The sequence below is a fragment of the Limanda limanda genome, chromosome 18 (assembly GCF_963576545.1).
Source record: "Limanda limanda chromosome 18, fLimLim1.1, whole genome shotgun sequence".
NCBI classification, from domain to species: domain Eukaryota; kingdom Metazoa; phylum Chordata; class Actinopteri; order Pleuronectiformes; family Pleuronectidae; genus Limanda; species Limanda limanda.
The window spans coordinates 891,644-902,078 of NC_083653.1; the positions used below are offsets into that span (position 1 = coordinate 891,644).

The 10,435-nt window shown below is 49.9% G+C and overlaps 1 protein-coding gene across 1 annotated transcript; it reads right to left on the bottom strand.

Annotated features, from left to right (window-relative positions):
* Nucleotides 1–1,011: 1,011 nt before the first annotated feature.
* nt5e (5'-nucleotidase, ecto (CD73)) lies at nucleotides 1,012–10,225 on the bottom strand. Its single transcript, XM_061091433.1, has 9 exons — nucleotides 9,890–10,225; nucleotides 7,074–7,296; nucleotides 5,538–5,726; nucleotides 4,567–4,764; nucleotides 2,563–2,717; nucleotides 2,260–2,368; nucleotides 2,014–2,163; nucleotides 1,707–1,907; nucleotides 1,012–1,625 (listed from the first exon to the last, which is right to left on the bottom strand). The coding sequence occupies exons 1-9, from the start codon at nucleotides 10,223–10,225 to the stop codon at nucleotides 1,459–1,461; spliced, it is 1,728 nt and encodes a 575-aa protein (XP_060947416.1). The 3' UTR covers nucleotides 1,012–1,458.
* Nucleotides 10,226–10,435: the final 210 nt, after the last annotated feature.

Sequence of the window (10,435 nt, forward strand, 5' to 3'; positions counted from 1 at the left end):
CTCTTCCCCCCCCGACTCGGAGCTGTGGTGCGTTCACTGACCTCCTCACTGAAGTTCCTGTGGTGCGTTCACTTCACCTGGAAAAAACAGCGACGAAGACTTTTCAAAAAGATAAATCAGCTAAATTATTAACTTTCCTGAGGATGTGAAGGTCGTGTTTGAATGAACAAGTATTTAGTGGACACAACAGGAAGCAGACAGTTTATTTCCTGTCCGAGCAGTGAGGCATCGCCCCCCCCCCGATTTCCATAGCAACGGTTTCTGGGGTGTACTTTAATCATTTGTGTGAACTGAACCTTCAAAGTCACCGAAAACAAAGATGTTGACGATGGAGAAACGAGATAAGAATTCTCACTGAGTCGAGAGCTAAAATGTAAAAACTGTTGTTTCCCTCTGAGAAGTTTCCAGCAGCTTCTCTCTCACTGGGATGTTTGTCAGAGATGAAACATTAACAGGCAGCGAGCGTCGGTTTAATCCTCACACAGAGGAGCCTTGTTCCCCTGAGGCCGCTGAGCTGAATGAGGAAGATTCCTCAACACGTCCGAATCCTCGATGTTCAGTCACGTGTTGGAGAAGCTGCTCCTCTTCATCCGTCACAAACAAACCTGAGGTTTCACTTATATTCACGCTCGCTGTTGTTTCTCTAGTTTGTTTCATGTTCAAAGGAGAAATTAGTTGAAAGGATTCGACTTGTTTTCAGTGAGATTTGATGTGACGTGATATTTATCTTTTAAAATCATCTTTAACGCTCCAGAGAGAACAGAAAAGATCCCATAATGCAGATCTTTGACTTGTTTGAATGTAAAAGCAAAGTTGAACATGCCACTGAAACCACAGTGATTTAAATAGTTTTTAAATCAAACAACACGCCCTCTCCTGGATGGAGGCGGGGTTTCCTGCTCTCTGAGGGACTATGTTTCCCATCAGGCTGCTGAACGACTCCGGATCCACCAGGAGGCGCTGGAGAACGAGGAGGAAGAGGAAGGATCGGGACTGTTGTACCAGGAAGTAAAATGTTAAAAGTTTATTTACTCCTGCCACAGTACAAGTACACACAGTACATGATCAAACATCTTTGAATGAGCAGCTTTGTCTTTTTCATTCTTTCTTTTAATCACTTTTTCTCAGAAAAGTTCTTCATTAGCCAAAAATTTCAACTTCTAGAATCCAACGTAAAAATGTACTTTTAAGATATTTTACACAAACGCAGAAAAAAGATTTCGGTCGTCAAATCATTTTCTACAAAGATCTGTCGTCTCCGATCAAGTTTCTGAGCAGAACAACAAACTGAAGCTCGTTGATCTGAATTTGTTGTCATGGAAACACAGGAAGTCTGCAGACGTGTTAATAAGCCGTCGCAGCTCAGCCCCTAGTGTCCAAGTGAGGTACTGCAGTGGAATCGGTGACCAGGACAGAAACGCGTGAAGCTGAGACATCGTTTCCTCTTCCTGTTCGGTCTCACATGACCCCACACACACTCCAGAGCAGCGACAGGAAAACCACCAGAGCAGCTCGTCCCTGCCCCCCCGACGCCGAGTTGTGGATCCTGACTCGTCCTTCAACCGGAGGATAAACCTTCTGTCTCTGCGTGATGAACCTGGAAACGACTGAAATGTCCAGATCTCCTGGAGGGAGACGAACAAAGAGACGGTGAGACGCAGTTTATAATGAATGTGGAAATCAAACAGACGCCTCGGGTGTCTCACCGCTGTTGTGCTTGACCAGCTCGTTGGAGATCATGGCGTATCCGTCCCCGCCGCTCGCCATGTAGGACGGCAGCACCACCCTGTAAAGCGTCTCGTCCTGCACGGGTTCGTAGAGAGGGACGCGGCACGCCGTGCAGAGGATGAGGAGGCTCGTCAGGCGGCGTCCTGGAGGTCGGGAGAGGTCAAACTCTACTCGGAATCCTGACAGAAGAAACACGAACCATCAGTTCCTCTGAGGACTGAGCAGCTGGAGGATGGATGTCGAGGTGGAACGTGTGGAACGTGTGGAACGTGTGGAACCCGGTACCGGACACTTGGAGGAACTCTCCGGTTCCCTCGCCGTGGCGTCTCACTGAGAACTCGAAGGCCTTCCTCAGCGTGGAGCCCCTCAGCTGCACCAGGTCGAAGGTTCCTCCGAACGGCAGCACGGAGATCAGGTCCTCCATGGTGATCGAACCTGTGGAACACATTTCAAAATCAGCTTCTGGAATCTGGAATCTGTTTGTCTACGTGTTGTCCCGGTGAGGACACGTCCACGGACACAGGGTCGCACCTCCTCTGGTCCGCTCGTCCACAGACGCCCGGACGCCGCCTCCGTTGAAGATGCTGGAGCTGACGTGGTTCCACTGGAGCTCGTCTGGGAGCTGGATGTTGTTGTCGACCTGCAGAACATCATCAGTCATATTTCAGTTGATGGGTTCTAGCTGCTGCTCTCGGAGGGTTTGTTCTAACACTAAACTTTCAGACGTTACAGATTAGAACTTAAAGTTAGATCCTGTTGAACAGTTTCTTTTGTCCCTGAATCTTTCTCCTTCACTGAGGATGAGTATAAACTCCTGCTCGGTGGAAGACTCACCATGGCGTCACAGATCAGGTTTCCCAGGTTACACTCCCGGAAACGACACTCCTCTGCTTCTCCGTTCAGGAGGACCAGGGTCTGTCCCACCACCTGAGCTGAGTAGTTCGCCAGATTCGTCTTCCATCGCTCCACATCGGCCAGAACGTCCGGGTCTGCAAAACCAGGTTCAGATCATAACTCAGCGTGTTCTCATGTGAACACAGGAGAAGGTCTGGTTTGTTTAGAAGAAGGAGGAGAAGAGGAAGGAGAGGAGAAGGAGAAGGAGAAGGAGAAGGAGAAGGAGAAGGAGAAGGAGAAGGAGAAGGAGAAGGAGAAGGAGAAGAAGGAGAAGGAGAAGGAGAAGGAGAAGGAGGAGAAGGAGAAGAAGAGGAAGGAGAAGGAGAAGGAGAAGGAGAAGGAGAAGGAGAAGGAGAAGAAGAAGAAGGAGAAGGAGAAGGAGAAGGAGAAGGAGAAGGAGAAGGAGAAGGAGAAGAAGAGGAAGGGGAAGGAGAAGGAGAAGGAGAAGGAGAAGGAGAAGGAGAAGGAGAAGGAGAAGAAGAGGAAGGAGAAGGAGAAGGAGAAGGAGAAGGAGAAGGAGAAGGAGAAGGAGAAGGAGAAGGAGAAGGAGAAGGAGAAGGAGAAGGAGAAGGAGAAGAAGAGGAAGGAGAAGGAGAAGGAGAAGGAGAAGGAGAAGGAGAAGGAGAAGGAGAAGGAGAAGAAGGAGAAGGAGAAGGAGAAGGAGAAGGAGAAGGAGAAGAGGAAGGAGAAGGAGAAGGAGAAGGAGAAGGAGAAGGAGAAGGAGAAGGAGAAGGAGAAGGAGAAGGAGAAGGAGAAGGAGAAGGAGAAGGAGAGGAAGGAGAAGGAGAAGGTGAAGGAGAAGGAGAAGGAGAAGAAGGAGAAGGAGAAGGAGAGGAAGAGGAAGGAGAAGGAGAAGGAGAAGGAGAAGGAGAAGGAGAAGGAGAAGGAGAAGGAGAAGGAGAAGGAGAAGAAGGAGAAGGAGAAGGAGAAGGAGAAGGAGAAGGAGAAGGAGAAGAAGAGGAAGGAGAAGGAGAAGGAGAAGGAGAAGGAGAAGGAGAAGGAGAAGGAGAAGGAGAAGGAGAAGGAGAAGGAGAAGGAGAAGGAGAAGGAGAAGAAGGGGAAGGGGAAGGGGAAGGAGAAGGAGAAGGAGAAGGAGAAGGAGAAGGAGAAGGAGAAGGAGAAGGAGAAGGAGAAGGAGAAGAAGAGGAAGGAGAAGGAGAAGGAGAAGGAGAAGGAGAAGGAGAAGGAGAAGGAGAAGGAGAAGGAGAAGGAGAAGAGGAAGGAGAAGGAGAAGGAGAAGGAGAAGGAGAAGGAGAAGGAGAAGGAGAAGGAGAAGGAGAAGGAGAAGGAGAAGGAGAAGGAGAAGAAGAGGAAGGAGAAGGAGAAGGAGAAGGAGAAGGTGAAGGAGAAGGAGAAGAAGGAGAAAGAGAAGGAGAGGAAGAGGAAGGAGAAGGAGAAGGAGAAGGAGAAGGAGAAGGAGAAGGAGAAGGAGAAGGAGAAGGAGAAGGAGAAGGAGAAGGAGAAGGAGAAGAAGGAGAAGGAGAAGGAGAAGGAGAAGGAGAAGGAGAAGAAGAAGAAGGAGAAGGAGAAGGAGAAGGAGAAGGAGAAGGAGAAGGAGAAGGAGAAGAAGAGGAAGGAGAAGGAGAAGGAGAAGGAGAAGGAGAAGAAGGGGAAGGGGAAGGAGAAGGAGAAGGAGAAGGAGAAGGAGAAGGAGAAGGAGAAGGAGAAGGAGAAGGAGAAGGAGAAGGAGAAGGAGAAGGAGAAGGAGAAGAAGAACCGTTCACACCTGATATCTGAGTTCAGACCAGACTAAACGATCTGAACCAAACAAGGTGTGAAAGGTTCCTGAAGAGTTTCACAGGATGTTTAAACGTGACTGAACGATGATGCAGCAGCGTCTCATGTTTCACGTCTGACAGAGGAAACGTTTCTCCCTGAGCGACACAGATAAACACTAATGGAGCTGAAGGAACCAGATGAGGCCGATAGCTGTGGACTCGTTACCCTGCGGCACGCTGCTGTCCAGCAGGATGGGGTTTCCTGTGGACCTCACCACGTCTCCAGCCTCGTCAAAGGTCACTTCCAGATAACCCAGGTATTTCCCGAAGGCGTAGGCCTGCACCACGGGAACCTGGCGCCCGTCATCTGACTTCACCAGGAAGGGATACGGCCCTGCAGGCACCTCGGAGGAGGGAGGAGTCCCTGAGGAACACAGAGAGGTTTCCATGAACGTCAAAGGTTGATCTGATGAAATCTAACAACTGCGGCTGCCAAACATTTATTACAAACAAACCGTTTCATCTGAGGGAAAATAAACCGCAAGTAATTAGTGAGAAATGCAGACGAGCTTCAACACATCAGCTCAGTTTGCATGAGAGGAAATAACAAACAGATGTTGGACGTCAGCCTGCTTCTCCTGCTGGAGCAGATCCCAGATGAAAACTTGTTGTTCTCTCGAATGCTTCAGTTTTTATTTCCCACAAACGACTCAGGCCTCAAGCTCTCTTTCTTCTGCAGAAACACGTTTTATTTCCCTGGCAGCTCTGAGCTCCAGAAACAAGGAACTCCCGTCCCGGCTGTTTACGTGACCCAGTTGCTGCTGGAGACGAGTCAGAAGACAGCCGTTTAAAATAAGATGTTCAGCAGGTTTTTAAATTACCTACAAAAAGTCAAAGTCTGTGTCTACACCAGCGCCCCCTGCAGGCTGGAATGCTCATTACAATAAATATACAAGTCGGAGTATTCTGTCCCAATAACAATAAAAACATCAGGTTCAACTCTACAGCGTTAAATCCTCGACTCTGATCACATGAAATCAAATCCAGAATCACAGTGAGTCCAGATGCACTTTAATTAGCACGTTAGCTCGTTAGCATGCATGAGGGAAAACCTTCACTATTCTCAAACATCATGTGACTTCATATATTTAGACGGAAACATCAAACAGGAAATGATGTCACGAGTAGATGGCTCACCCGTGTAGAGGAAGGTGTTGGTGTGTCCTCCGATGACCACGTCCACTCCGCGGAGTCTCCTGGCGATGTCCTGGTCCTTGGTGAAGCCGGAGTGACCCAGGGCGATGATCTTGTTGACCCCCAGCGTGAGGAGCTTGTCCACGTGCGGCTGCAGAGCGTCCACTTCCTCCTCGAACACCAGGTGAGGCCCTGGACAGACCACACGCCATCATGGCATTCAAATGAGATCTCAACACAACATCAATTCTTTACTTTAGGTTCAAACTAATCACAGAGACTCGAGTGGAGAAACAGACAAAAGACAAACACACTGAATAGGAACTGTCTTCTGTCTCCTGTGTCCTGTGTCCTGTGTCCTGTCTCCTGTCTCCTGTCTCCTGTCTCCTGTCTCCTGTGTCCTGTCTCCTCATCCTGTGTCCTGTCTCCTGTCTCCTGTCTCCTGTCTCCTGTCTCCTATCTCCTGTCTCCTGTGTCCTCGTCCTGTCTCCTGTCTCCTGTGTTCTGTCTCCTGTCTCCTGTGTCCTGTCTCCTGTGTCCTGTCTCCTGTCTCCTGTGTCCTGTGTCCTGTGTCCTGTGTCCTGTGTCCTGTGTCCTGTGTCCTGTGTCCTGTGTCCTGTCTCCTGTCTCCTGTCTCCTGTCTCCTGTCTCCTGTCTCCTGTCTCCTCGTCCTGTGCACTGTCTCCTGTCTCCTGTGTCCTGTGTCCTGTCTCCTGTCTCCTGTCTCCTGTCTCCTGTCTCCTGTCTCCTGTCTCCTGTCTCCTGTCTCCTGTCTCCTGTCTCCTGTCTCCTGTTTCCTCGTCCTGTGTTCTGTCTCCTGTCTCCTGTGTCCTGTCTCCTGTCTCCTGTGTCCTGTGTCCTGTGTCCTGTGTCCTGTGTCCTGTCTCCTGTCTCCTGTGTCCTGTGTCCTGTGTCCTGTGTCCTGTGTCCTGTGTCCTGTGTCCTGTGTCCTGTCTCCTGTCTCCTGTGTCCTGTCTCCTGTGTCCTGTGTCCTGTGTCCTGTCTCCTGTTTCCTCGTCCTGTGTTCTGTCTCCTGTCTCCTGTGTCCTGTCTCCTGTCTCCTGTCTCCTGTCTCCTGTCTCCTGTCTCCTGTCTCCTGTCTCCTGTCTCCTGTCTCCTGTCTCCTGTGTCCTGTGTCCTGTCTCCTGTGTCCTGTCTCCTCATCCTGTGTCCTGTCTCCTGTGTCCTGTCTTCTGTCTCCTGTCTCCTGTCTCCTGTCTCCTGTCTCCTGTCTCCTGTCTCCTGTCTCCTGTCTCCTGTCTCCTGTCTCCTGTCTCCTGTCTCCTGTCTCCAGTGTCCTGTCTCCTCGTCCTGGTTCACCTGGCGCTTGATGGATGTTTCTCCTGATGTTTCTGTTTTGATCTTTTCCACCACTAGTTAAGAAGTTGACCTTTTAACCTTTGACCTTTGTCAAATCGTGTCCTCTCGGCCTGTTTGTCTTCGAGGCGTCTTCCTTCCTTCCTTCCTGACTTCAGTTTGTTTTTAAACTTTAGCTGAGAAGTTAAACACGTTAACCACAGACAGAGACTTTCCACTCACCAGGTTTGGACAGAGCTGACGTCTCCTGGGACGTGTAGCCCACCACGCCGACCCTCTGCCCCCCCACCTCCAGGATCTTGTAGGGCAGGTAGGACTTCCCAAAGGTCGCGGCCAGGGTCGCGTCCGGTCTGATGTTGGCGCTGACCACAGGACACCGGATCTCCTCCATGAACGGTTTCATGAGTCCTTCCACTCCGTTGTCAAACTCGTGATTCCCCAAAGTCTGAGGGACAGAGACGATGAGACAAAGAGACAAAGAGACAAAGAGACAAAGAGACAAAGAGACAATGAGACAATAAGACAAAGAGACAAAGAGACAGACGCTTCAACTCAACACGGACCTTCAGCTTTAAACGTCCGTGTTTGGTAAAATAGCATTTAATAACATTAAAATGATTTATGTTGGTCTCTGAGTCGTGAGCAGCTCCTTTTACATCTAGTATGATTATTATTATTATTATTATTATCATTATTATTATTATTATTATTGTTATTATTATTATTGTTATTATTATTATCATCGTTAGTATTATCAACCTCGCCAGGGGACTTGTTCATTTTAGTGATATTACATTATTATTATCAGAGATTTTTCTTTATCCATTTCCTTCTACTTTACAGTTTTACACAGTTTATATGAAACCTGCAGTTTCTTTACAAATCTACTTCATTAGTTTATTAAATAGGAAACATTTCTACAGATTCAACTTTACAACCTGGCCCCGCCCACTTTCAAGTTTCTCTGTCAGGAAGTTAAAGTTCCTCTGTTAGAAGTTAAAGTTTCTGTTATAGAAAATTAAAGTTTCTGTTAGAAAGTTAAAGTTTCTGTTAAAAAGTTAAAGTTTCTGTTAAAAAGTTAAAGTTTCTGTTATAGAAAATTAAAGTTTCTGTTATAGAAAATTAAAGTTTCTGTTAGAAAGTTAAAGTTTCTCTGTTAGAAAGTTAAAGTTTCTGTTAGAAAGTTAAAGTTTCTGTTATAGAAAATTAAAGTTTCTGTTAGAAAGTTAAAGTTTCTGTTATAGAAAATTAAAGTTTCTATTATAGAAAATTAAAGTTTCTGTTAGAAAGTTAAAGTTTCTGTTATAGAAAATTAAAGTTTCTGTTGGAAAGTTAAAGTTTCTGTTAGAAAGTTAAAGTTTCTGTTATAGAAAATTAAAGTTTCTGTTAATAAGTTAAAGTTTCTCTCTCTCTCCCTGTCCTCTTGTCCTCTCTCTCCCTGTCCTCTTGTCCCTCTCTCTCCCTGTCCTCTTGTCTCTCTCTCTCCCTGTCCTCTTGTCCTCCTGTCCCTCTCTCTTCCTGTCCTCTTGTCCCTCTCTCTCCCTGTCCTCTTGTCCCTCTCTCTCCCTGTCCTCTTGTCCTCTTGTCCCTCTCTCTCCCTGTCCTCTTGTCCCTCTCTCTCCATGTCCTCTTATCCCTCTCTCTCTCCCCGTCCTCTTGTCCTCTTGTCCCTCTCTCTCCCTGTCCTCTTGTCCTCTTGTCCCTCTCTCTCTCCCTGTCCTCTTGTCCTCTTGTCCCTCTCTCTCCCTGTTCTCTTGTCCTCTTGTCCCTCTCTCTGCCTGTCCTCTTGTCCTCATGTCCCTCTCTCTCCCTGTCCTCTTGTCCCTCTCTCTCTCCCTGTCCTCTTGTCCTCTTGTCCCTCTCTCTGCCTGTCCTCTTGTCCTCTTGTCTCCTCTCTCTCCCTGTCCTCTTGTCCCTCTCTCTCCCTGTTCTCTTGTCCTCTTGTCCCTCTCTCTTCCTGTCCTCTTGTCCCCTCTTGTCTCTTCTTGTCCTCTTGTCCCCTCTTGTCCTCTCTCTCTCCCTGTCCTCTTGTCTCCTCTCTCTCCCTGTTCTCTTGTCCTCTTGTCCCTCTCTCTTCCTGTCCTCTTGTCCCCTCTTGTCTCTTCTTGTCCTCTTGTCCTCTTGTCCCTCTCTCTCCCTGTCCTCTTGTCCTCTTGTCCCTCTCTCTCTCCCTGTCCTCTTGTCCCTCTCTCTCCCTGTCCTCTTGTCCCTCTCTCTGCCTGTCCTCTTGTCCCTCTCTCTCCCTGTCCTCTTGTCCTCTTGTCCCTCTCTCTCTCCCTGTCCTCTTGTCCTCTTGTCCCTCTCTCTCCCTGTTCTCTTGTCCTCTTGTCCCTCTCTCTTCCTGTCCTCTTGTCCCCTCTTGTCTCTTCTTGTCCTCTTGTCCCCTCTTGTCCTCTCTCTCTCCCTGTCCTCTTGTCTCCTCTCTCTCCCTGTTCTCTTGTCCTCTTGTCCCTCTCTCTTCCTGTCCTCTTGTCCCCTCTTGTCTCTTCTTGTCCTCTTGTCCCTCTCTCTCCCTGTCCTCTTGTCCTCTTGTCCCTCTCTCTCTCCCTGTCCTCTTGTCCCTCTCTCTCCCTGTCCTCTTGTCCCTCTCTCTGCCTGTCCTCTTGTCCCTCTCTCTCCCTGTCCTCTTGTCCTCTTGTCCCTCTCTCTCTCCCTGTCCTCTTGTCCTCTTGTCCCTCTCTCTCCCTGTCCTCTTGTCCCTCTCTCTCCCTGTCCTCTTGTCCCTCTCTCTGCCTGTCCTCTTGTCCCCTCTTGTCTCTTCTTGTCCTCTTGTCCCCTCTTGTCCCTCTCTCTGCCTGTCCTCTTGTCCCCTCTTGTCTCTTCTTGTCCTCTTGTCCCCTCTAGTCCCTCTCTCTCCCTGTCCTCAAGTCCTCTCTCTCCCTGTCCTCTTGTCCCTCTCTCTCCCTGTCCTCTTGTCCTCTCTCTCCCTGTCCTCTTGTCCAGCTCTCTCTCCATGTCCTCTTGTCTCCCTCTCTCTCCCTGTCCTCTTGTCCCCCGGTGTCCCCCGGTGTCCCCCTCCCTGTGGACATGTCTCTCACCATGGCGTCGTACCGCAGCAGGTTCATGAAGTGGGCCGCCTCCCCCCCCCTGTAGTAGTTGAACCACACGGTTCCTTGGAACTGGTCTCCGGCGTCCAGCAGCAGCACGTGACCCCCGGAGCTCCGGACCCTGCGGACCTCCGTGGCTCTCCGGGCCACGCCCCCCGAGCACCGGCCCCGGTGGTCGCACTTCTCCTCCACGCGAGCGTGCACGTCGTTGGTGTGCAGGAGAACCAGGTCCCAGGAGCAGGAGGAGGTGCAGCCGAGCAGGAGCAGCAGGAGCCGGCAGAGGAGGAGCCGAGGAGGAGCGCGGGGCTCCGGGCGCAGCGCTGCCATCGCAAGAGGAGGAGGAGGAGGGAAGGAGGAGGAGGAGGAGGAGGAGGAGGAGGAGGAGGAGGAGGAGGAGGAGGAGGAGGAGGAGGAGGAGGAGGAGGAGGAGGAGGAGGAGGAGGAGGAGGAGGAGGAGGAGGAGCAGGAGCAGGAGCAGGAGCAGGAGCAGGAGCAGGAGCAGGAGCAGGAGCAGGAGCAGGAGTAGGAGGAGGAGGA